Consider the following 26,927-nt stretch of genomic DNA (forward strand, 5'->3'; position numbering starts at 1 on the left):
CAAGTTTACCAAAATATAAAAAATGTCATTCAAACTGCATTTGCTTTGTTTTACTTTTTACTTGTACTTTTCATTACATTACTTGAGTACATCCATTTTTACAGTAATTTAAATACTTAAGTACAAGAAGTTTCAGATACTTTAAGACTTTAACTAAAGTAACATTTCAGTCAGTGACTTGGACTTTTACCAAAGTCATATTTTGGAGAGGTACTTGTACTTTTACTTGACTCTGAGATTTCAGTACTTTATACAACACTGGTTGTAAGATATTTAATATAACTTTATGTTGAGAGGAGGCTCAAAGTGGAAAATTCAAAGTGGAACTAAAAATCGTTTACAGTTTCTTCAGTGCAGCCAAAGTGAAACACAAGGGAAACTACGGAGCTCACGAGGTAGCATTAGCTCCTCTTAGAAGGTAGTTTGAAAACAGGTTTGGTGTTTTCGGTAAATATTTCCGTGTTTTCAGTGAAAATATCTTCAGTTCAGCCTCAGAGAGAGTTTATCAACGAGCAGGTAACTCCTGCTGGAGAAACATTCACAGAGTTTAAAGAAATCAACGTTAAGATGGAGGAAGAGATGGAGGATCAGCGCAGACTGATGGATTTTACCCGGATACCGAGGATCATCTTACACCGGATAGGTACGAAACACCTTCATGTTTTACTGATTAATCAGGTTTAAGAAAGACGAAGCTGAAGTTGGTTTCCAATTCAAGCTTCCGATTCGGGAAATGGCTAAAGGGCGATTCCACCAATTTTTTCCTTCCGCATCTTTAATCGACTCTAGTTTAGACATTTCAGTGAATTGCAAAGCAGTATAGGAAAGCTAGGATACTAGCCTGAAAATATCAATGATTAACACTACTTAAAGACAAAAAACAAACAAAAAAACCCCAAAACAAACGTTACACTGAAGGAAATCTTACACCTAATACAGTTTACTGGAGAGACTGGTTAAACATCGCTGTATCTGAAAACTATTTAAACAATCTGCACAAATGATAAATATTAAATACTCACTGGTTGGCTGTAAGGGCCACAGGTTCTTCTCTGCTAGCCCTAAAAAAATAAAAATAGTAAAAGTCTCAATTATGTTTAATTTTAGCTAAAATTTAACTTTTATTCTACAAATTAGTTGCTTATTGGTGTCATTGAGGTTTAATTTCCTACTTTAAAAAGTGCCTTAAATGCATCTCATATCATTCTAAGTATTTAAAATACTTGGAATGATCAACTTTGACCTGGACTGTTTACTATTCATCATATAATATCTAAATTACAGTTTGTAATCCGTGACTGTCTTATCTTATAAAAAATGTCTATACTCCAACTTTTAGTTTATGTATTCATCTTCAGTGAGTTTAATAGATGAACTCTCACCTTGCCCCATACCTGTCAAGCTGTAGGTTTGAGAATATGGGAAATGTCGCCTGGATTTGGGGGAGAGGAGGCGAACGAAGGAACGTAAGATGGGGGTGGAGGGGAGGAAATGGACCAGGAGACAGACAAAGTCCAGGGGGGAGGGCCCATTGCATTAAATAAATGACTTAAATAATTTATATCATTGTCCATTTTCACCTTTCATATTTAATCTTCCAAAGTGTCCAACATTCATGTCAAATATTTTCAATAGGATCATTTTGCCATTATTTTCTGCATGTTAACAACAATCACCCCACTGTTACCAATTCTGCTGCGAATCGCAGGAAAGTAAAGGCTGAGATTTAGTCGTGCTTTTGAAAGTGTGTGTTGAGTGTGTGAGTGGAGCAATGTCTGACAATATCAGTGGGTCAAGATGTGAAAGCACTTTAGGGCTTTGCTTTAGAGATTTTATGTCATTCTTTGATGTGATATATATCCTGAAGCTACATAGAGGAAGAAAACGTTTTGTAATATTTGAATGGAAGCCACTAGATTAAGCCACTAAGTTAAGCTATCACCATCTTGTTTGCTCACCTGGAGGTCCATAATATCATATTTTGACTCGCATCTAGTTCCATTCTGGTCAGAAGAACCTCATTGGTTGAGTTAATGTTCATTCTTGTAAGATTGTGATTTTAGAATAACCCTCCAAAAATCCTGTTTTTATCCAACAAAATATTAAAATGAAGACTTCCTTGTTTGATTGACATTTAAAGGCTTTTGTTTTGTCTTTTTGTCCAGATCTCCCACAATGTTGTGTGTGTAAAGAGGAGGAGGTTCTCAATGAAACAGAACCACAGAGGAACCAACTCATCTCTCATGGCTCTGCAGAAACTGAGAACCAGAATCAGGAAGGAATCAATTCTGAAGACCCAGGAAAAGAGAGAAAGGAAGAACAAAAACAAAAGGAGAAATATGAGAAAACCAAAGAGCAGAAAGGCAGAACTGACACTTCAAAACAAAAAAAGCACAAGAAAGCGCACGCAGGTCAAAAATTATATTCTTGTAAAATTTGTGATAAAACCTTTTCTCGAAACGATATCTTGCTGAGACACAGAAGAATTCACAAAGATGAGCGGCCTTTTTCTTGTGGGACTTGTGTAAAGAGTTACAGTGAAAGAGGGACTTTAACTCATCACATGAGAATTCACACAGGTGAGAAGCCCTTCTCATGTGGGACCTGTGGAAAGAGTTACAGTGAAAGAGGGCCTTTAACTCGGCACATGAGAATTCACACAGGTGAGAAGCCTTTCTCCTGTGGATCCTGTGGAAAGAGTTTCTCTCGAAAGGACGCTCTAAATGTTCACATGATAACTCACACAGATGAGAAGCCTTTCTCTTGTGGGTCTTGTGGAAGATGTTTCTCTCAAAAAGGTTATTTAAATGTTCACATGATAACTCACACAGATGAGAAGCCTTTCTCTTGTGGGTCTTGTGGAAGAAGTTTCTCTCAAAAAGGTTATTTAAATGTTCATATGAAAATTCACACAGGTGAGAGGTTTTTCTCTTGTGTGACTTGTGGAAAAAGTTTCACACAAAAACAACATTTATCTTATCACCTGAAAATTCACACAGGTGAGAAGCCTTTCGCTTGTGGGATCTGTGGACAGAGTTTCTCTCGAAAGGACGCTCTAAATGTTCACATGATAACTCACACAGATGAGAGGCCTTTCTCTTGTGGGTCTTGTGGAAAACGTTTCTCTCAAAAAGGTTATTTAAATGTTCACATGAGAATTCACACGGGTGAAAGGCCTTTCTCTTGTGGGACTTGTGGAAAAAGTTTCACACAAAAACAACATTTATCTTATCACCTGAAAATTCACACAGGTGAGAAGCCTTTCGCTTGTGGGATCTGTGGAAAGAGTTACAGTGAAAAACATACTTTAACTCATCACATGAGAATTCACACAGGTGAGAAGCCTTTCACTTGTGGTGTCTGTGGAAAGAGTTACAGTGAAAAACGTACTTTAACTCATCACATGAGAATTCACACAGGTGAGAAGCCTTTCTCTTGTGGGTCGTGTGGAAAACGTTTCTCTCAAAAAGGTGATTTAAATGTTCACATGAGAATTCACACGGGTGAGAAGCCTTTCTCTTGTGGGTCTTGTGGAAAAAGTTTCACTCAAAAAGAACATTTATCTTATCACCTGAGAATTCACACAGGTGACAAACCTTTCTCTTGTGGGACTTGTGGAAAAAGTTTCACCCTGAAAACAACTTTAAATGATCATATGACAATTCACACAGGTGAGAAGCCATTCTCATGTTGGAGCTGTGGAAAAAGTTACAGTAACAGAAGTAATTTATCTCGTCACATGGAGACTCACTCTGATGAGAAGCTATAGGTCCAAAACAGATCCGATCCAATTTGGCATCTAATCTTATGGAAAATCTGGTCAGATGATGTAAACAGCAAGTTGAACATATTAAAGTCAACAGATTCTTGCAGGCTGCTAGTGATTCACTGTGATTGTGTCTTTCACTGTCTGACCAAGATAAACCTGAGGTCTACTTTTGCCTAGCAGCTTGTTTTCCTTAATCCAGTTTTTTGTTTTAATTCTCAGTCGTATTTGTACTTAAGATCCCCATCAGTATCCCATTAGATACTGAAGTTAAAGAGGGGAACACATTCAGACAGGATTCATTTCTGTGCATTTCAGTTTTCATGGAGTTCTGTACCATGTAGAATAATTGAGTTTAGCTTTTATTTGAAGTTTCTGTGTATGACTGGATGTAAAATACTTTAGAAATGAAAGCAGTGAAATGTTCTTGTTTTACCATAAATAAAACTCTATGATGTTTGTTTGAAAGAAATCTAAAAAAAATATACACTAGTATTTTGAGCAGAATATGCTTTTTAATAACTGTTGATCTGAATAAATATTGATGGATTATTCAGTGATTGTCATCGTCATTAACTGTTGCCATATTTTTAAAATGTCAGCTTTAAGTAAAGCATCTAAAGATCCTTGCAATAACAGTAAAACATGAGTTTTTACACAAATTGAATTTTTTTCATTTCCTCAATATCAAAATTTAAGACAGTTTTCAAAAATGTCACATTCATTACATTTTACCACATTAAAAGTATTTTATATTAATTAGTCTGATTTATTATTCTAATCTCAAATGTAATGTTGAAAATGAGATCTAGATCTCAACGGGGTTTACCTGATTAAATAAAGAATTATTATTAAAAAGTCTTTGTGATGTTTCAAGAGCCACGGTATCCAGGGTTATGTCAGCATACCACCAAGAAGGACGAACCACATCCAATAGGATTAACTGTGGATGCAAGAGGAAGCTGTCTGAAAGGGATGTTCGGGTGCTAACCCGGATTGTATCCAAAAAACATAAAACCACGGCTGCCCAAATCACGGCAGAATTAAATGTGCACCTCAACTCTCCTGTTTCCACCAAAACTGTCCATCGGGAGCTCCACAGGGTCAATATACACGGCCGGGCTGCTATAGCCAAACTTTTGGTCACTCGTGCCAATGCCAAACGTCGGTTTCAATGGTGCAAGGAGCGCAAATCTTGGGCTGTGGACAATGTGAAACATGTATTGTTCTCTGATGAGTCCACCTTTACTGTTTTCCCCACATCCGGGAGAGTTACGGTGTGGAGAAGCCCCAAAGAAGCGTACCACCCAGACTGTTGCATGCCCAGAGTGAAGCATGGGGGTGGATCAGTGATGGTATGGGTTGCCATATCATGGCATTCCCTTGGCCCCATACTTGTGCTAGATGGGCGCATCACTGCCAAGGACTACCGAACCATTCTGGAGGACCATGTGCATCCAATGGTTCAAACATTGTATCCTGAAGGAGGTGCCGTGTATCAGGATGACAATGCACCAATACACACAGCGAGATTGGTGAAAGATTGGTTTGATGAACATGAAAGTGAAGTTGAACATCTCCCATGGCCTGCACAGTCACCAGATCTAAATATTATTGAGCCACTTTGGGGTGTTTTGGAGGAGCGAGTCAGGAAACATTTTCCTCCACCAGCATCACGTCGTGACCTGGCCACTATCCTGCAAGAAGAATGGCTTAAAATCCCTCTGACCACTGTGCAGGACTTGTATATGCCATTCCCAAGACGAATTGATGCTGTATTGGCTGCAAAAGGAGGCCCTACACCATACTAATAAGTTATTGTGGTCTAAAACCAGGTGTTTACCTATCTCCTTTTACCAAGGTGTTGAGGGGATCCGTTTTGGTGGCCTTAGGATGTCATCTCTGCTTTTTGCGGATGATGTGGTCCTATTGGCTTCATCAGGTCGTGATCTGCAGCTCTTGCTGGAGCGGTTCGCAGCCGAGTGTGAAGCGGCCTGGATGAGGATCAGTGCCTCCAAATCCGAGGCCATGGTCTTGAGCCGGAAAAGGGTAGAGTGCCTTCTCCGGTTCAGGGGGGGTGTCCTGCTCCAAGTGGAGGAGTTCAAGTATCTTGGGATCTTGTACATGAACGAGGGAAGAAGGGAGCTGGAGATCGACAGGCGGATTGGCGCAGCGTCTGCCGTCAAGCGGGCGCTGTACCGGTCCGTCGTGGTGAAGAAAGAGCTGAGCCAAAAAGCGAAGCTCTCGATTTACCGGTCGATCTACGTTCCCACCCTCATCTATGGTCATGAGATTTGGGTCATGACCGAAAGAACGAGATCGCGGATACAAGCGGCCAAAATGGGTTTTCTCCGTAGGGTGGCTGGGCTCTCCCTTAGAGATAGGGTGAGAAGCTCAGTCATCCGGGAGGGACTCAGAGTAGAGCCGCTGCTCCTTCTCATCGAGAGGAGCCAGTTGAGGCTCGGGCATCTGGTCAGGATGACTCCTGGACGCCTCCCTGGTGAGGCGTTCCGGGCACGTCCCACCGGGAGGAGGCCCCGGGGAAGACCCAGGACACGCTGGAGGGACTATATCTCTGGGCTGGGAACGCCTCGGGATTCCCCCGGAGGAGCTGAATTATTCATAGTGGACTCACGGGATTATATTGCATTGTGTAACCCGCAATTAGTAAAGGACTTTTATTTTTGCGGGCCCACTTCCTGTGTTGCCTGAACTCTGCTAACTTATTTAAAGCCACGCCTCCAGTGCGCAGTAAAAGATCCTCACCTGTTCCACTGATTGTGGCTTGCTGTTGGCGTCTTCCTCAGGAATTCCTCCAAAAATCTTTGAACCTATTGATTTGATTGCTGGATGAGTTTGTTATTTGTTAACAGTATTATTTTTTCATGTGGTACTTCTGCTCGATTGCTCATTGGAGGGTTGTTTTATTAGAATCACTGGCATTGTTTACCTGGACCGCCACCAGGATTCTGTTAGTGCTGATTGTGGCTCAGTACGCCCCACTCTCTTCTAAAAGGTAACTTGTTGCTGAATTTTGTGCGTATTCTGACACCTTTACATTGATGCTGAGGCACTGAAGTTTAAGATAAAATTGATCAGAACAGAATGTAGCTACACTTAAGTTGATTTTACGCAGTATATTTATTTATTTATTTATTTTCCTTCCCTCACTCTGCTTGAGTATTTGATGATTAATTTATTTTATTTTTCTTGATTGATATTTTGGAAGTGCACTTTAACTTTAAATTGATTAGTTGAAATATGATAGTTTTGTTTTGTTTTATTTAAATTATGGTTAATTTAACCTGATTGAAATGTTTGTTTAATTATTAGGAATCTAAGTATTGCATTTGCATTTAGTATGCATAAACTAGATGTTTAAATTTAATAATTATTTCCTTTGTATTATATTTGTACATAATTGTTTCTGATAAAACACTTAACGGGTTTTCTGACCTTTTAGGTCGTTTTTTTTTTTTTTCACCTGTCGGATCAGATCCTCATCTGGATCGAAAGATGGCGAGCTAGGAATGGACTATGGACTTTATGATTTGGAAATCAATTTATTCTGACTCAATTCTCATGTGTCTCATTGTGTTGTTGTAATTGTATGTTTTTTTATTCAAATCACTTAATATATATTCACCAAAACTAAAAGCACTGCGTCCTGTTTTTTTCACACCTCAGGCTCCTTAAAAGGCCACTCTTCTGATGCTGCTTATGTAGCCGCAGTTAGCTGCCTAGCCCATAACTGTTACAATTGACATGAACATTTTCAGTGTGATTGTGTTTAAACTGAGACTAACTTTCATCCTTCTGAGAATTTATTCTCTAACAATTATATGATCTTTCTACATCAAGTAAAGAAACTATTTCTGATAATATCTTTATAGAAGATCACATCACAATAAAATACTTTTTAACTCTTTTATTATCAGTTAAAAAAAACAAAAACAAATGTTTTGATCATCATGGAGTTGAAGTTTATGTCAACTGCATTCAGTTTATCTAACGTCTTTTTAGCCTCTATTGAAGTATTCCACCATGTTGGCCATTAAGTCCCAGTTAGCTTTTCATCTGGACACTTAGTAAAAAATCATAAGCTTGAATTTTTTATCCTGATCTGACTTAGAAACAAACCACATGAATTCTGCAGAATTTTACCACAAAATTAGTTTTGCGGTTCCTTAAGTGACTGAAAAAAAATATGAAAAGAACGAAGCAAAACTGACTTTGTCTCATCCTTCGCCTCTGCCTCTATATTTGAAATTCAGGACAGAGACGGTGTTGTAATTTCCTGCTTAAACATTTATGATTCCTGAGAAAGGATCTGAGAACGCAAATCATCCTGAGTAAACAGCAGCAGGCGGGGAACTGTGTTCAGCTCCAAAGGAATCATATCAATCAACGTGTGAACAACAAAAGTGTCCAGTAACCACTTGCTACATGTCAGAATTAGTCAAATATTTAATGCTCCGATATGCATCAGCAAATCACCAATTCAGTTCAATGTAAATAGAAATTAAATGTCGTAATATCCAGTATCAGGCAGTCTTCTAAAGACAGTGTTGCCGTCATGGCATGCTAACTGTTCCAATAGCTAACATTGGAATATTCCAATATTCCAATATGGATTTTTCTATATCTAAATGTGACTGTGCGGTGAAGCTAAAAATTAAACTACTGTAATAATTGGTGCAACAACAGTTTGTCAGAAATATTTACAAATAAAATATAAATGGGGCATATGGGATCATTTCACCTCCTCTGGGTGTCACAGACACAGAATCTGAGCACCGGCAAGAGGAGCGTTCATATCTACTAGCTGGGGTTTATTTTACTATTTTTATGATTTACTTCATTTGTAAGAAATAAGCTATGTAGGAATATATATGTGTGCCTGTGTTGCATTGTGCGTGTTTGTGTTTGTGTGGGTCAGACACACAACGTGTCCACATTTGTGTGGCTCATAAGCATTGTGTTGATTTTGTGCTCCACTTACATGAAGAGCATTAGGGTTGTGTTTATGTGAGTCGTGTGGAAATTAGGGCATAAGCAAATTATCACTGATATTTAAGATAAGTTATAATTTGCTTATCTTAGAGATAAGTGAATTATCTCTAAGATAATAAACAAATTATTACGTATCTCTAAGATAAGTAATAATTTGCTTATTATTATCTGTAATAAGTAATAATTTGCTTATTATCTTAGAGATAAATAAATTATCTCTAAGATAATAAGCAAATTATTACGTATCTCTAAGATAAGTAATTGTGTGTCTGTAATAATTTGCTCGTCTTAAGCAAATTATTCTCAGGTAAGAGAAGATCCTACATCATGGTCCTGCTGCTGGCCTCTGGTCTGTTGTCTCCTCCCCGACTCTTTGCTCCTTCTATTGTGACAATAAACATTTCTTTAAAATATATCAAAAGCAACAGTAAGAACAACTTTTGCAAAGGAAAAAAACAGGACTGGGTTTATTCCTGGCAACAACTAGCTATCAAGCAATGCAACATGGCTCAACAGCAACAGCAAGGGCCCCTCCTTTTCCAGTTCAGGCATTCGCCTTGTTAGGCCTACGACAAAGATTATTTGCCCACAGCTGATGAAGCCAATAGGACCTCATCACATCTGCAAAAAGCAGAGACGAGATGCTAAGGCCACTAAAACTGATCCCATTAAAAAACCTTGACTGCATCTAGAAACTGGTGGGGAAGAGCAACCTGTGGAGAGCAACCTGTGGAGAGCAACCTGTGGAGAGCAACCTGTGGAGGGCAACCTGTGGAGAGCAACCTGTGGAGAGCAACCTGAAGAGGGCAACCTGTGGAAAGCAACCTGTGGAGAGCAACCTGTGGAGAGCAACCTGTGGAGAGCAACCTGTGGAGGGCAACCTGTGGAGGGCAACCTGCAGAGGGCAACCTGCGGAGGGCAACCTATGGAGAGCAACCTGTGGAGAGCAACCTGCGGAGAGCAACCTGTGGAGGGCAACTCTCACTATGTTTCTCTAATCTGAACCATTTGCAAATTCAATTTTCTAGAAATTAATACTACCTTTGTGAGGACAATGTACATTAGTCAATAACCCCAATTTAAATCATTTTTGAAATCCTGGGGGGAACCGGAGCACCCGGAGAAAACCCCACACTAACACGGGGAGAACAGACAAACTCCCACAGAAAGAGGCGCCTGGTTGAGAATGAAGAACGCTTTTCTGTGAAGATGCAGCACTAACCACTGCATCACCGTGTTGTCCTTTTTTGTTTTGTAGTCTAAAATGTAAAATGTAATTTGGGGTTTTGAAAATGGTTCAGGACTGACCTGGACTCTTTAACTAGTTGCTTGTTTTAGAGGTTTTCTTGCTTTTCTCACCACAAATGTTTCTCCAATCGGAACCGTTTGCAAATTAAATTTTCCAGAAATTAATACTACCTTTTTTGAGGACAATTTACATTGGTCAATAACCCTAATTTATATGGTTTTGGAAATCTGTGGGAAACCGGAGCACCCGGAGAAAAACCCACGGTCATTTTTTGGGGGGGATCTAAAATAAGAAATATATTTTGGGGTTTCAAACGGTTCAGAAATTACATTTTTTCCTAATCGCTTGACTCAGAGGCTTTTTTGCTTTTCTTCTTGAACATTTGTGGTTTTCTGAGCCCCAAACAGTGTCGTATCTTCTTCCACACTGATTTTTCCTCGGCGACTGCCCCCACTGGTTCCTGTGACAGATTTTCCACAGAGCGGTCCGTCACGTCCATGGATTCCATGTTATTCGGCATGTTTTCCATAAAGTCATTTACCTGGTTGGGAGAGGCATCAGGAACATCAATGTTTTCTGACAGGGTTTCCTCTGTCAGACGGTCCTGATCCATGGACGCAGTGTCAGAAACCTTGTTTTCCGGGGTAGTGTCTTTCTCGTTTGGTTCTTTTTGTCTCTCAGGTCCTAATTCGTGTTTGAGTTGCAATTCAGTTTTCATGTTTTCCTGCTGTGAGTTAAGCTCACAGCCGGAGTGAAGTTGTTGAAAAGCAGTCAGTTGTTTTAGGAGACTGTCTTTCTCAGCTTTAAGCTCGGTGATAATCTTCAGGTCACTCATCCTTTGCTCTGAATAAGTTTTAAACTCGTTACGTAGATTCTGCTTAAATGTTTCTAACTGCTGTATTAGAGTCAAAACCCTTCCATCATATCCGGCTTTTAGTTCTTGGTAAGTAACTGTTGCGAATTCCACAACAGATTCCAGACGTTTTATTACCTTAGTTGATTGCCATTTCAGGAAAGAGATACCTTCTGCATTTTTCTGATTGAGGTTGTCCTTCTCTGCTCTGAGTGCCTTGATGAGCTCAATAAGTTCATGCTTGGTTTTTTCCAAATTAGCTTCTTTCATATGAGTCACATCTGCTTCATACCTCGACTTTAGTTCTTGGTATGAACCATGAATCTGCTCTAGTTCTCTCACCAGGCATTTCTCGGTAACCTTGAAGCTGCTGATCTCCTTGGACATTTTCTCTATTAAATTTTGGTCCTGTCTGATCTTGTCTTCATTGACCACCTGCAGGTCAGCCTGACGTTTGATCTCACTAATGTCTGCTTCAGATTTGGACTGAAGCTCCTCGTATTTAGCCTTCATGTCGTCCAGCTCTTGTTGGAGTGCTCTGTTTTTGTCTTTTAACTCCTCAATCCTTGACATGAACGCTCGCTCTGTGGCAATATGATCTACCTTCACTGTGTCTAGGTCCTCTATCAGCTGCTGTTTTGTTTCGCTGTCCACCTCAGAATCGATAATTGCAGGGCTGAGAGTCTCTGGATTGTTGCACTTTTCAATTGCCTGTAGTTTTTTCTTCAACTCGATGCTCCTGCCGATGAAAATCTCCTTAAGAGCCCTCTGCCTCTCTACCTCAGCTTTTGTTTCCTCCAGTTTTGTTTGGGTGTCGTCCAGCTTTTGGTTCTGGTCAAACAATTTTGCTTTCTCCATTTTTAAAAGAGAGGCAAGTCGTTGTATCTCTATGTGGAAATCAAAGGGAGGAGGTCTGTTTCCTACCCACCCATACTGACGTCCTTTGGCTAAATCACTGATGGAACAATATTGGCTTTGATGTGCCATGTTTTGACAAAATAATACTTGTTCAAATCAGTCTGCTAACAATCTCACTGTAAAAGCGCTTTGCGTGCGTCTGAACTCCTCAGTAGTGCAGCAAGCAATGACAAGAAGGTAGAAGTTTGTTACATAGATAGAGTGCTGATGACATCACAAGCATGACTCTAGTTGTGACATCACAGAGTTTTCCTTCATCTTTGGAATGTGTTACCGTTGGTTACACTGTCTATGTTGTTATACAAGCAGTTTATGGAGAGACGTTTTTTTTGGCAATATTTACATAAAATGTGTGAATTTAGATTTCCAGATTTGTTTCATTGTGTCCAATGAAACATAAAACCTTTCAAACGTTTTCACACACTCACACTTTTACAAACCTGAAAACTGCAAAGAAAAATGATACTCTCCTTTAAATCTTTGTTTTAATATGTAGCGTCGCTGCTGGCTATCTGTTTGTATTGGGACTTTTTTGTCCTCCTCTGTGATTCTGTACATTCATTTTCGCGTTTAGATGTTTTCCTGTTGGCCTTTCTTTAAACCCCTCAAGAGGCTCGGCAGCACAAACACTCAGCGATGATCGAGATCAGCGGGAGCTTACATCCATCAATCAGTTCTTGGTCCATTAAGTCCCCACAGAAATATTATCTGTTTCTTTTTGTCTTTTTTTTTACTCTTGGTTTTGTGCTGCTTCTGTCTGCTGTCTCTCTTTGGATCCGTTTGGCCTGAGGTACCGGCTCTCCAGAACTAATCTAGACAAAAGTTTTCTCTTTTGTGATGTGATTAAAAAAAAATGCCTCAAAGTCTTTTGTATTATTATTATTATTATTTGCTCTACAGAGCTAAAGCTGGTTGAATAATCTGTTGGTCTCCTTTCTTCATTTTGTAGAGATATTTGATATTTGAGAGATAAGACACGCCGTGTCTTCCATTTTGTTGACCCCAGTAAAGGTTCCTCATTTCTGCCTGCTACTATGATTGAAGTCTGAGTTCTCCAGCAATCAGTGCAGAACGATTACCAATGAAACATGCAGCAGGAGATCTCTCACCTGTGCAACAACACCGACTGTTTTACCTGGAGGTTGATACTGATGGAGCTGACAGTCTATGAAGCAACACTGACCTGAAACATAAAATATGCTGCTATAATTGGAACTCTATAATGTAATCTCAGTAAATATGTTTTATACTATGTCTGTTTTTATAAACTATCGTATCCGTAATAAAAACAGATAGGTTGCTGAATCTAGCTGATGGGTCGGTCCCGAATGTTTGGGCTGTTAGAGTCGGTTCTTTGAATTGAACCACGGGAACCGGCTCCTAGAGCCGTTCTTCATTATGAGGGCCGGGGCTGCAAACACAGTTCCTACCCAACTCTTCAAACCGCACAGTGATCGATCTGCACAGGTGCTGTGAGGAACAAAAGACAATTTTAACTCTGTTTCTCGTCCAGTAGCATAAACACTGAAATTAAGAAACCACAATCCCTGAATTAGGAGGGAATGTGGGGCAAATGTGATGAAGGATTTGAATTATTACTAAACTTGTATCACTGCTGGATCAAAGAATTATGGAATATTATGTATTTATTCATATTTTAAAGGTATGTACTTTTAGGGCTGCCATGTAGTAAAAGCTGCATGAGCTGGCTACTGGTGTCTAAAACTCAGTCACCATGTCTTCTCATCTTCTGAAACAACCAGGAGGGGTATTGTGAAGCACCGCCTCACAGGGCGGGTATCAAAAAGGCTAACATGAGGTGCAAGTTGGGCGGGTTAAAGTAAGAGAAACCAGATACTGCATTCAAAGCATGATGAAGACCAGCAAGCAAAACATTCACAGAGTGGATGTAGTAGAATATCAGAGTTCAGGAGATACAGGATAGAAGATTTGACTGAATCAAGACACTGTTCACAAGTTCAGACTGGGGAACTAACTGGCAAATTGCTAGCTAAGCAGAAAAATAGATTGTATTTACTTAAATTTATACAAACCAATTTTCTCAATTACTTCAACATATAAAAGACAAGTAAAGTTACATTGTGTGATTTAAGTATTGCAATCCTAAAATATCTTGAACAATTTTGTTTTTAAATGTGTTTTTTAAAATGCATTTAGTTGTGCATAAACTAAATAGTGTCCGTTCATACAGTTTAGGCTCCATGAAAAGGAGAAATTACCTTTTTTTCATTAGTGTCAGTATGATGTATTATTCTAATCATAAATGCTGTGTTTCCATTAAATGTGGAAAATCCTCATAATTAACAGAAATAAAAGGCTTGGAAACATCCGTGTGTTTGTGTAATTACTTTAATACTGTGTTTCACTCACTGAAATATATGAACCTTTTATTAATGTTGTAAGATATTTAATATAACTTTATGTTGAGAGGAGGCTCAAAGCGGAAAATTCAAATGGGAACTAAAAATCGTTTACAGTTTCTTCAGTGCAGCCAAAGTGAAACACACAGAAAGCTACGGAGCTCACGAGGTAGCATTAGCTCCTCTTACAAGGTAGTTTGAAAACAGGTTTGGTGTTTTCGGTAAATATTTCCGTGTTTTCAGTGAAAATGTCTTCAGTTCCGCCTCAGAGAGAGTTTATCAACGAGCAGGTAACTCCTGCTGGAGAAACATTCACAGAGTGGAAAGAAATCAACGTTAAGATGGAGGAAGAGATGGAGGATCAGCGCAGACTGATGGATTTTACCCGGATACCGAGGATCATCTTACACCGGATAGGTACGAAACACCTTCATGTTTTACTGATTAATCAGGTTTAAGAAAGACGAAGCTGAAGTTGGTTTCCAATTCAAGCTTCCGATTCGGGAAATGGCTAAAGGGCGATTCCACCTATTTTTTCCTTCCGCACCTTTAATCGACTCTAGTTTAAAAACTACAACACCCAGACTCTTCAAACCTGGACTGGAGTATTCTGCTCTAATAGCAGAATATTTAAACCCAGGGGCGATTCTAGGATCTGACCTTTAGGGGTCCTTAGCCCCCAGCAGTGCTAAGGACCAAGAGAAGTTATTTGTTGGTGCATTTTTCTAAACTTCACTGCTTATTTACATACATTCACATAAGAAATTCAATAGTTTTGTCCAACTAAAACCGTTAACAACTACATACAGGTCTGGAAAAAATGAAGAGACCACTGCACTAAACCCCATTGAAAACCTCCTGGTTATTCCACCAAATATTGATTTCTGAACTCTTCCTGAGTTAAAACATTTGTTTTGTTGTTTCTAAATGAATATGAACTAGTTCTCTTTGCTTTATTCAAGGTCTGAAAGCACTGCATTTTTAAATTATTTTGACCTTTTCTCATTTTCTGAAAATAAACACAAAGTTTTTGCTTGGAATTTCAGAGACATGTCAGTAGTTCAACAATCTTCATTTTATTTAAACATGTACCTATACAGTGAACCCTCGTTTTTCTCGGGGGTTGTGTTCCCAAAAGAACCCATGATAGGCGACATCCGTGAAGCATTTAACTTTATTTTTTACAATTATTATAAAGCATAATTACCGTATTTTCCGCACTATAAGGCGCACCACATTATAAGGCGCACCTTCAATGAATGGCCTATTTTAAAACTTTTTTCATATATAAGTTGCACCGTATTTAAGGCGCATAGGATAGACGCTACAGTAGAGGCTGGAGTTACGTTATGCATCCATTAGATGGAGCTGCGCTAAAGGGAATGTCATCAAAATAGTCAAATAGGTCAGTCAAACTTTATTAATAGATTACTGTTGTGGAAAAAATACTATTTCCAAGCACTGTTCAGGTGAAATCACTCAGTCAGGTTTATTCATATGTTGTGCACAATACAGAGAGCTTGTAGGACAGTCAGTAATGAAGCAGGTCTGGATGAAAAGCTCTGTCAGGCAGAGAAACACATGAGTTTTATACCAAGGATAAAGATTTAACAACAAGAGGTGAGACAGTCTGGTTCTGATGCAGCTGTAGAAAACAACTTCCAACCTTCTACATTTAACCCAAATAGTTCTTTTGGTGAAAGTTCACAATAATTCATATAACATGACTAGCAGATGTGACCTTAATGTAATTTTTCCATCACATTTCCCCCCTTTTGATTCTATATAAATATGATAATATTTAATATTAATCAACACACAATTCCCTCCTCATTCATAAGACATAACACAACACTATCCTGGAAGATGTAACAAAAACAACAAAACACATATACACAAGATACGAAAAACCTACCGGCATTCACCTGTTCAACCCTATAACAATATGACTGTGTTTGGTAGGAAAAGTTATCTTGCAGCCCCTCCTTGCCAGGGAGGCGGTCCTCTATATGTTCTGTCCAGGAAAAGTGTGGAGGTATCATACCAATGATTGAAGACGTAAAAACCCAAGAAACAATAATAAAGAAAAAGAAAATGAAAATGTAACACAAAAGCTAATTAAGGAGGAAAAAAAATTAACAATAAAAAAAAACATTTAAAAGGAAAAACAAACAAAAATCAACGTCAAAACAAAAACCCAAGCTTAATAGAAAACTTATATCTAATCAAATATATCAGTCTAAACCACATCACAACAACAATCCATAATCATGAAATACCTTACTCCAACTAAACTTAAAAAGAGAAAAAAAACTAAAATGGAAAAAAAGATTCATTTCCAGATCAAATGAAAAATAAAATCAAAATATAAAATGCATATTTAGAACATGCAGAAAGGATAGGCATTTGTTTTTGTGAAACAGACATTTCAGTGAATTGCAAAGCAGTATAGGAAAGCTAGGATACTAGCCTGAAAATATCAATGATTAACACTACTTAAAGACAAAAAACAAACAAAAAAACCCCAAACAAACGTTACACTGAAGGAAATCTTACACCGAATACAGTTTACTGGAGAGACTGGTTAAACATCACTGTGTCTGAAAACTATTTAAACAATCTGCACAAATGATAAATATTAAATACTCACTGGTTGGCTGTAAGGGCCACAGGTTCTTCTCTGCTAGCCCTAAAAAAATAAAAATAGTAAAAGTCTCAATTATGTTTAATTTTAGCTATAATTTAACTTTTATTCTACAAATTAGTTGCTTATTGGTGTCATTGAGGTTTAATTTCCTACTTTAAAAAGTGCCACAAACGCATCTCATATCGTTCTAAGTATTTAAAATACTTGGAATGATCAACTTTGACCTGGACTGTTTACTATTCATCATATAATATCTAAATTACAGTTTGTGATCCGTGACAGTCTTATCTTATAAAAAATGTCTATACTCCAGCTTTTAGTTTATGTATTCATCTTCAGTGAGTTTAATAGATGAACTCTCACCTTGTCCCATACCTGTCAAGCTGTAGGTTTGAGAATATGGAAAATGTCGCCTGGATTTGGGGGAGAGGAGGCAAACGAAGGAACATAAGATGGGGGTGGAGGGGAGGAAATGGACCAGGAGACAGACGAAGTCCAGGGGGGAGGGCCCATTGCATTAAATAAATGACTTAAATAATTTATATCATTGTCCATTTTCACCTTTCATATTTAATCTTCCAAAGTGTCCAACATTCATGTCAAATATTTTCGATAGGATCATTTTGCCATTATTTTCTGCATGTTAACAACAATCACCCCACTGTTACCAATTCTGCTGCGAATCGCAGGAAAGTAAAGGCTGAGATTTAGTCGTGCTTTTGAAAGTGTGTGTTGAGTGTGTGAGTGGAGCAATGTCTGACAATATCAGTGGGTCAAGATTTGAAAGCACTTTAGGGCTTTGCTTTAGAGATTTTATGTCATTCTTTAATGTGATATATATCCTGAAGCTACATAGAGGAAGAAAACTTTTTGTAATATTTGAATGGAAGCCACTAGATTAAGCCACTAAGTTAAGCTATCACCATCTTGTTTGGTCACCTGGAGGTCCATAATATCATATTTTGACTCACATCTAGTTCCATTCTGGTCAGAAGAACATCATTGGTTGAGTTAATGTTCATTCTTGTAAGATTGCGATTTTAGAATAACCCTCCAAAAATCCTGTTTTTATCCAACAAAATATTAAAATGAAGACTTCCTTGTTTGATTGACATTTAAAGGCTTTTGTTTTGTCTTTTTGTCCAGATCTCCCACAATGTTGCGTGTGTAAAGAGGAGGAGGTTCTCAATGAAACAGAACCACAGAGGAACCAACTCATCTCTCATGGCTCTGCAGAAGCTGAGAACCAGGATCAGGAAGGAATCAATTCTGAAGACCCAGGAAAAGAGAGAAAGGAAGAACAAAAACAAAAGGAGAAATATGAGAAAACCAAAGAGCAGAAAGGCAGAACTGACACTTCAAAACAAAAAAAGCACAAGAAAGCTCACGCAGGGCAAAAATTATATTCTTGTAAAATTTGTGATAAAACCTTTTCTCAAAACAATATCTTGCTGAGACACATAAGAATTCACAAAGATGAGCGGCCTTTTTCTTGTGGGACTTGTGGAAGAGGTTTCTCCCTAAAAACTAATTTAAATGTTCACATGAGAATTCACACAGGTGAGAAGCCTTTCTCTTGTGGGTCTTGTGGAAGAAGTTTCTCCCAAAAAGCCCATTTAAATGCTCATATGAAAGTTCACAAAGGTGAGAAGCCCTTCTCATGTGGGACCTGTGGAAAGAGTTTCAGTGAAAGAGGGGCTTTAACTCGGCACATGAGAATTCACACAGGTGAGAAGCCCTTCTCATGTGGGACCTGTGGAAAGAGTTACAGTGAAAGAGGGGCTTTAACTCGGCACATGAGAATTCACACAGGTGAGAAGCCCTTCTCATGTGGGACCTGTGGAAAGAGTTACAGTGAAAGAGAGCCTTTAACTCGGCACATGAGAATTCACACAGGTGAGAAGCCTTTCTCTTGTGGGTCGTGTGGAAAACGTTTCTCTCAAAAAGGTGATTTAAATGTTCACATGAGAATTCACACAGGTGAGAAGCCTTTCTCTTGTGGGACTTGTGGAAAAAGTTTCTCACAAAAAGGACCTTTATCTTATCACCTGACAATTCACACAGGTGAGAAGCCTTTCTATTGTGGAATCTGTGGAAAAAGTTTCTCTCAGAAAGGCCTTGTAAATGCTCATATGAAACTTCACACAGGCGAGAAGCCCTTCTCATGTGAGACCTGTGGAAAGAGTTACAGTGAACGAGGGACTTTAACTAAACACATGAGAATTCACACAGGTGAGAAGCCTTTCTCTTGTGGGACTTGTGGAAAAAGTTTCTCACAAAAAGGACATTTATCTTATCACCTGAGAATTCACACAGGTGAGAAGCCTTTCTCTTGTGGGACTTGTGGAAAAAGTTTCTCACAAAAAGGACATTTATCTTATCACCTGAGAATTCACACAGGTGAGAAGCCCTTCTCATGTGAGACCTGTGGAAAGAGTTACAGTGAACGAGGGACTTTAACTAAACACATGAGAATTCACACAGGTGAGAAGCCTTTCTCTTGTGGGATCTGTGGAAAAAGTTTCTCTCGGAAAGGCCATGTAAATGCTCATATGAAACTTCACACAGGCGAGAAGCCCTTCTCATGTGAGACCTGTGGAAAGAGTTACAGTGAACGAGGGACTTTAACTCGACACATGAGCATTCACACAGGTGAGAAACCTTTCTCTTGTGGGAGCTGTGGAAAAAGTTACAGTAACACAAGTTATTTATCTCGTCACATGAAGACTCACTCTGATGAGAAGCCATAGGTCCAAAACAGATCCGATCCAATTTGGCATCTAATCTTATGGAAAATCTGGTCAGATGATGTAAACAGCAAGTTGAACATATTAAAGTCAACAGATTCTTGCAGGCTGCTAGTGATTCACTGTGATTGTGTCTTTCACTGTCTGACCAAGATAAACCTGAGGTCTACTTTTGCCTATCAGCTTGTTTTCCTTAATCCAGTTTTTTGTTTTAATTCTCAGTCGTATTTGTACTTGAGATCCCCATCAGTATCCCATTAGATACTGAAGTTAAAGAGGGGAACACATTCAGACAGGATTAATTTCTGTGCATTTCAGTTTTCATGGAGTTCTGTACCATGTAGAATAATTGAGTTTAGCTTTTATTTGAAGTTTCTGTGTATGACTGGATGTAAAATACTTTAGAAATGAAAGCAGTGAAATGTTCTTGTTTTTCCATAAATAAAACTCTATAATGTTTATTTGAAAAAAATCTCTAAAATAATTTTGATCTGGTCAGATTTTGATTTAGAGCTAACCACACAGTGGTTTTTATGTTCCCAAATTTTTGTCATTGTTACACTTTGCTATGAGAAGCAAAGTATATTATTAAAAAGGTTTGTTAAAATATACACTAGTATTTTGAGCAGAATATGCTTTTTAATAACTGTTGATTTGAATAAATATTGATGGATTATTCAGTGATTGTCATCGTCATTAACTGTTGCCATATTTTTAAATGTCAGCTTTAAGTAAAGCATCTAAAGATCCTTGCAATAACAGTAAAACATGAGTTTTTACACAAATTGAATGTTTTTCCTTTCTTCAATATCAGAATTTAAGACAGTTTTCAAAAAATGTCACATTCATCACATTTTACCACATTAAAAGTATTTTTTCATCAATTAGACTGATTTATTATTCTAATCTCAAATGTAATGTTTTCATTAGTTATTAATTAATTCTGCATTGTCAGAAACTACATCTTTATGGACGTTTCATGCACCTTTCAGTTACTGTATCCAGAGATAACATTGCAGACGATCTACAATACTGTAATGTGACACAAAAACAAGTCAGAAATATCTTTTGCATTTGAAGGATATTTTATAAAAACATTTGAAGCGTATGAGAGGGCTATTTGTCGCCCGCGATTCATATCTCTACCTCACTCTCAGTAATAACAGTGATGAGACATAGATGGTGTGCGCCGAGTTCTGAAATTTTTCAGAAATACATGGAAGTGAATCTGGGAGAGCGTCAGTTACCCTGCCCCATGATTTCGCTCTGACGCACCTTGATAGAAAACCGTAAGCCCTAGAGAAATTTTGAAAACATTTTACCGGAGCAGGCATGCGTATCGATGTCATGACCGAGTTTGACACCAATCGGGCGATATTTGTGGGCGTGACGGCGATTTCTAAATTGTTTTGGGGTCAAAAATCCACTTCATTTCTCACTCTGATGGGCGGCAGTTGGTTTCAGTTATGCTCTGTGTTTCTGCAGTTGGAAATTTTGCTCGTTTTTAGCTTTTTACGTCGCCATCGTAACTCCGATTCCCAATAACAGTAATAGCTAAATGCCGGGATTGAGCCGCACGTTTTGATACCACTTAGACTGTTTTACAAGCTAAAACGATCACAACAATTCTCTGCGTTCCTCTATAATATATGTAGCCATTTACTGTTTAACTTCAAAACTGAATCACAAAATACAAAACTATAATATTAGACTCTGTTTCACAAGCTGAAACGATCACACACAAGAAATGAAAATACCTTCTAATATGGTTCTTGTGTAAGATTAAAAGTATTTTCTGATAACTGACTCCAAGCTCACATTTTTAAATAATTCTTTTTTTCATTAGTGCCAGTATGATGTAATATTCTAATCATAAATGCTGTGTTTCCATTAAATGTGGAAAATCCTCATAATTAACAGAAATAAAAGGCTTGGAAACATCCGTGTGTTTGTGTAATTACTTTAATACTGTGTTTCACTCACTGAAATATATAAACCTTTTATTAATGTTGTAAGATATTTAATATAACTTTATGTTGAGAGGAGGCTCAAAGTGGAAAATTCAAAGGGGAACTAAAAATCGTTTACAGTTTCTTCAGTGCAGCCAAAGTGAAACACACAGGAAGCTACGGAGCTCACGAGGTAGCATTAGCTCCTCTTAGAAGGTAGTTTGAAGACAGGTTTGGTGTTTTCGGTAAATATTTCCGTGTTTTCAGTGAAAATGTCTTCAGTTCCGCCTCAGAGAGAGTTTATCAACGAGCAGGTAACTCCTGCTGGAGAAACATTCACAGAGTGGAAAGAAATCAACGTTAAGATGGAGGAAGAGATGGAGGATCAGCGCAGACTGATGGATTTTACCCGGATACCGAGGATCATCTTACACCGGATAGGTACGAAACACCTTCATGTTTTACTGATTAATCAGGTTTAAGAAAGACGAAGCTGAAGTTGGTTTCCAATTCAAGCTTCCGATTCGGGAAATGGCTAAAGGGCGATTCCACCTATTTTTTCCTTCCGCATGTTTAATCGACTCTAGTTTAAAAACTACAACACCCAGACTCTTCAAACCTGGACTGGAGTATTCTGCTCTAATAGCAGAATATTTAAACCCAGGGGCGATTCTAGGATCTGACCTTTAGGGGTCCTTAGCCCCCAGCAGTGCTAAGGACCAAGAGAAGTTATTTGTTGGTGCATTTTTCTAAACTTCACTGCTTATTTACATACATTCACATAAGAAATTTAATAGTTTTGTCCAACTAAAACCGTTAACAACTACATACAGGTCTGGAAAAAATGAAGAGACCACTGCACTAAACCCCATTGAAAACCTCCTGGTTATTCCACCAAATATTGATTTCTGAACTCTTCCTGAGTTAAAACATTTGTTTTGTTGTCTCTAAATGAATATGAACTAGTTCTCTTTGCATTATTCAAGGTCTGAAAGCACTGCATTTTTAAATTATTTTGACCTTTTCTCATTTTCTGAAAATAAACACAAAGTTTTTGCTTGGAATTTCAGAGACATGTCAGTAGTTCAACAATCTTCATTTTATTTAAACATGTACCTATACAGTGAACCCTCGTTTTTCTCGGGGGTTGTGTTCCCAAAAGAACCCATGATAGGCGAAATCCGTGAAGCATTTACCTTTATTTTTTACAATTATTATAAACCATAATTACCGTATTTTCCGCACTATAGGGCGCACCACATTATAAGGCGCACCTTCAATGAATGGCCTATTTTAAAACTTTTTTCTTATATAAGTTGCACCGTGTTTAAGGCGCATAGGATAGACGCTGCAGTAGAGGCTGGAGTTACGTTATGCATCCATTAGATGGAGCTGCGCTAAAGGGAATGTCATCAAAATAGTCAAATAGACTTAGACTGACTTTATTGTCATTTTGCATGCACAGGGTGTATACAGAATGAAATTTCGTTGCATACGGCTCAGGACAATGTTTTGAGGTTCCAATGTTGTGAGGTTACTCCAGAATAAAATAATATACAGTATAAAATATGAATATAAAATATAAAGTGCAGGACTGACAGTAAAATGGAAGTTATTTTGCTCTGTACATGTGCAAGGTATGAAGTGGAGACCAGATTTTGAGTGCAGTCCAGTTAAGAGTTCAGCAGTCTGATGACAAGTGGGAAAAAGCTGTTTCGGAACCTGGTGGACCTGCACCGGATGCTGCGGAACCTCTTTCCAGAGCCAGAAAAAAATCCTGTTTTTATCCAACAAAATATTAAAATGAAGACTTCCTTGTTTGATTGACATTTAAAGGCTTTTGTTTTGTCTTTTTCTCCAGATCTCCCACAATGTTGCGTGTGTAAAGAGGAGGAGGTTCTCAATGAAACAGAACCACAGAGGAACCAACTCATCTCTCATGGCTCTACAGAAACTGAGAACCAGAATCAGGAAGGAATCAATTCTGAAGACCCGGGAAAAAAGAGAAAGGAAGAACAAAAACAAAAGGAGAAATATGAGACAACGAAAGAGCAGAAAGGCAGAACTGACACTTCAAAACAAAAAAAGCACAAGAAAGCTCACGCAGGGCAAAAATTATATTCTTGTAAAATTTGTTATAAAACCTTTTCTCGAAACGATATCTTGCTGAGACACAGAAGAATTCACAAAGATGAGCAGCCTTTTTCTTGTGGGACTTGTGGAAAGAGTTTCTCTCGGAAAGGCCATCTAAATGCTCATATGAAAGTTCACACAGGTGAGAAGCCCTTCTCATGTGGGACCTGTGGAAAGAGTTACAGTGAAAGAGGGACTTTAACTTGGCACATGAGAATTCACACAGGTGAGAAGCCTTTCTCCTGTGGATCCTGTGGAAAGAGTTTCTCTCGAAAGAATACTCTAAATGTCCATATGGTAACTCACACAGATGAGAAGCCTTTCTCTTGTGGGACTTGTGGAAGACGTTTCTCCCTAAAATCTAATTTAAATGTTCACATGAGAATTCACACAGGTGAGAAGCCTTTTCCTTGTGGGATCTGTGGAAAGAGTTACAGTGAAAGAGGGACTTTATCTCGTCACATGAAAATTCACACAGGTGAGAAGCCTTTCTCTTGTGGGTCGTGTGGAAAACGTTTCTCTCAACAAGGTGTTTTAAATGTTCACATGAGAATTCACACAGGTGAGAAGCCTTTCTCTTGTGGATCCTGTGGAAAGAGTTTCTCTCGAAAGGACGCTCTAAATGTCCACATGATAACTCACACAGATGAGAAGCTTTTCTCTTGTGGGTCTTGTGGAAGAGGTTTCTCCCTAAAAACTCATTTAAATGTTCACATGAGAATTCACACAGGTGAAAAGCCTTTCGCTTGTGGGTCTTGTGGAAGAGGTTTCTCTCGCAAACATTATTTAAATGTTCATATGAAAATTCACACAGGTGAGAAGCCCTTCTCATGTGGGATCTGTGGAAAGAGTTACAGTGAAAAGGGGACTTTAACTCGGCACATTAGAATTCACACAGGTGAGAAGCCTTTTGCTTGTGGGATCTGTGGAAAGAGTTACAGTGAAAAGGGGACTTTAACTCGGCACATTAGAATTCACACAGGTGAGAAGCCTTTCGCTTGTGGGATCTGTGGAAAGAGTTACAGTGATAAAAATACTTTAACTCATCACATGAGAATTCACACAGGTGAGAAGCCTTTCGCTTGTGGGATCTGTGGAAAGAGTTACAGTGATAAAAATACTTTAACTCATCACATGAGAATTCACACAGGTGAGAAGCCTTTCACTTGTGGGACTTGTGGAAAACGTTTCACTCAAAAAGGTGTTTTAAATGTTCACATGAGAATTCACACGGGTGAGAAGCCTTTCTCTTGTGGGTCGTGTGGAAAACGTTTCTCTCAAAAAGGTGATTTAAATGTTCACATGAGAATTCACACGGGTGAGAAGCCATTCTCATGTGGGAGCTGTGGAAAAAGTTACAGTAACACAAGTAATTTATCTCGTCACATGAAGACTCACTCTGATGAGAATCCATAGGTCCAAAACAGATCCGATCCAATTTGCATCTAATCTTATGGAAAATCTGGTCAGATGATGTAAACAGCAAGTTGAACATATTAAAGTCAACAGATTCTTGCAGGCTGCTAGTGTTTCACTGTGATTGTGTCTTTCACTGTCTGACCAAGATAAACCTGAGGTCTACTTTTGCCTAGCAGCTTGTTTTCCTTAATCCAGTTTTTTGTTTTAATTCTCAATCGTATTTGTACTTAAGATCCCCATCAGTATCCCATTTGATACTGAAGTTAAAGAGGGGAACACATTCAGACAGGATTAATTTCTGTGCATTTCAGTTTTCATGGAGTTCTGTACCATGTAGAATAATTGAGTTTAGCTTTTATTTGAAGTTTCTGTGTATGACTGGATGTAAAATACTTTAGAAATGAAAGCAGTGAAATGTTCTTGTTTTTCCATAAATAAAACTGATGTTTGAAAAAAATCTCTAAAATAATTTTGATCTGGTCAGATTTTGATTTAGAGCTAACCACAGAGAGGTTTTTATGTTCCCAAATGTTTGTCATTGTTACACTTTGCTATGAGAAGCAAAGTATATTATTAAAAAGGTATGTTAAAATATACACTAGTATTTTGAGCAGAATATGCTTTTTAATAACTGTTGACGTGAATAAATATTGATGGATTATTCAGTGATTGTCATCGTCATTAACTGTTGCCATATTTTTAAATGTCAGCTTTAAGTAAAGCATCTAAAGATCCTTGCAATAACAGTAAAACATGAGTTTTTACACAAATTGAATTTTTTTCATTTCCTCAATATCAGAATTCAAGACGGTTTTCAAAAAATGTCATATTCATTAAATTTTACAAAATTAAAAGTATTTTTTCATCAATTAGACTGATTTAATATTCTAATCTAAAATGTAATGTTTTCATTAGTTATTAATTAATTCTGCATTGTCAGAAACTACATCTTTATGGACATTTCATGCACCTTTCAGTTACTGTATCCAGAGATAACATTGCAGACGATCTACAATACTGTAATGTGACACAAAAACAAGTCAGAAATATCTTTTGCATTTGAAGGATATTTTTTTAAAAACCCATCAAAAATCCATAAATTAATCAACTCGCCCAATGCTTTCTGTTGTTAAGAGCTTTGGATTAATGATCCTTTTCAGTTTTGTTGTCAATCAAATTGTTGATTTTATGGCTGTAATTAAAGTGATCTGTCTTATAAAAATATCAGACATAAAAACAGGCCAAGAATTTTTCAAAATAACCAGAAGACTTTTATTGTTTTGATGGCTTTAGTTAAAGTGATCTGTCTTGTTCTCACATCTTGTCTCTTCAGTGACCTTTCATGTTTTCACTACTTTTTTGGCAACATGAACCTTTTTTTCACAACACAGTCAGTTATTCTCCATCTTTACAAGTCAAACCAACGAATCTCTGCGCTCCTCTATAAAATATGTATTTATTTACTGTTAACTTCAAGACTGAATCACAAAATACAAAACTAGAAAATTCCTGAAGAAATTCAACCGGGGCCTGCCAAAATGTGCCCGTCGGTTTGGACCCAGCGTTCTGATGCTAAAAATTAGCATCAATGCTAAAGAAACCTGCAATGTAATCAATAGCATGTGGAGAGTAACAAGCATGTTGATTAACATGGTCTTGCACCATTCAGTATGTTAATATTAATGTATAAGCTAAAATGAGTATGTAAGCTTTTTTTGAAAGGGCTACACAAATGTAATGAGTAAGCTTAATTTTAAATCAGTTATAAAACACCCAAAACACAAGTAATTCTAAAGGCCAGCTCAGTCCTCCTCTGTAGTAACTGACAGTTCCACCATGTTTGTAGTTCTGA

The 26,927-nt window shown here is 38.0% G+C and overlaps 2 protein-coding genes across 4 annotated transcripts in view; both read left to right on the plus strand.

Annotated features, from left to right (window-relative positions):
• LOC116733102 (gastrula zinc finger protein XlCGF57.1-like) overlaps positions 1-25,514 on the plus strand; it is a 366,755-nt gene extending 341,241 nt beyond the window's left edge. Inside the window, exons 3-4 of the mRNA XM_032583810.1 lie at positions 23,385-24,254; positions 24,339-25,514. Of these exons, the coding sequence (XP_032439701.1) occupies positions 23,385-24,254; positions 24,339-25,072 (1,604 nt within the window). The 3' untranslated portion in view covers positions 25,073-25,514. The remainder of the gene's footprint in view (positions 1-23,384; positions 24,255-24,338) is intronic.
• Positions 622-19,726, plus strand: LOC116733096 (gastrula zinc finger protein XlCGF57.1-like). 3 transcript variants are annotated; one of them, XM_032583802.1, is made up of 3 exons: positions 622-643; positions 2,166-3,503; positions 19,312-19,726. In XM_032583802.1, the coding sequence occupies exons 2-3, from the start codon at positions 2,564-2,566 to the stop codon at positions 19,575-19,577; spliced, it is 1,206 nt and encodes a 401-aa protein (XP_032439693.1). In that variant the 5' UTR covers positions 622-643; positions 2,166-2,563; the 3' UTR covers positions 19,578-19,726. The 3 variants fall into 3 exon arrangements, with proteins under 3 accessions (XP_032439693.1, XP_032439692.1, XP_032439691.1); XM_032583801.1 differs by lacking the exons at positions 622-643; positions 2,166-3,503 and adding exons at positions 14,552-14,597; positions 17,974-18,387 and having other exon boundaries at positions 18,556-19,726; XM_032583800.1 differs by lacking the exons at positions 622-643; positions 2,166-3,503 and adding an exon at positions 14,552-14,597 and having other exon boundaries at positions 17,974-19,726.
• Positions 25,515-26,927: the final 1,413 nt, after the last annotated feature.

The sequence above is a fragment of the Xiphophorus hellerii genome, chromosome 14, assembly GCF_003331165.1.
Source record: "Xiphophorus hellerii strain 12219 chromosome 14, Xiphophorus_hellerii-4.1, whole genome shotgun sequence".
NCBI classification, from domain to species: Eukaryota; Metazoa; Chordata; class Actinopteri; order Cyprinodontiformes; family Poeciliidae; genus Xiphophorus; species Xiphophorus hellerii.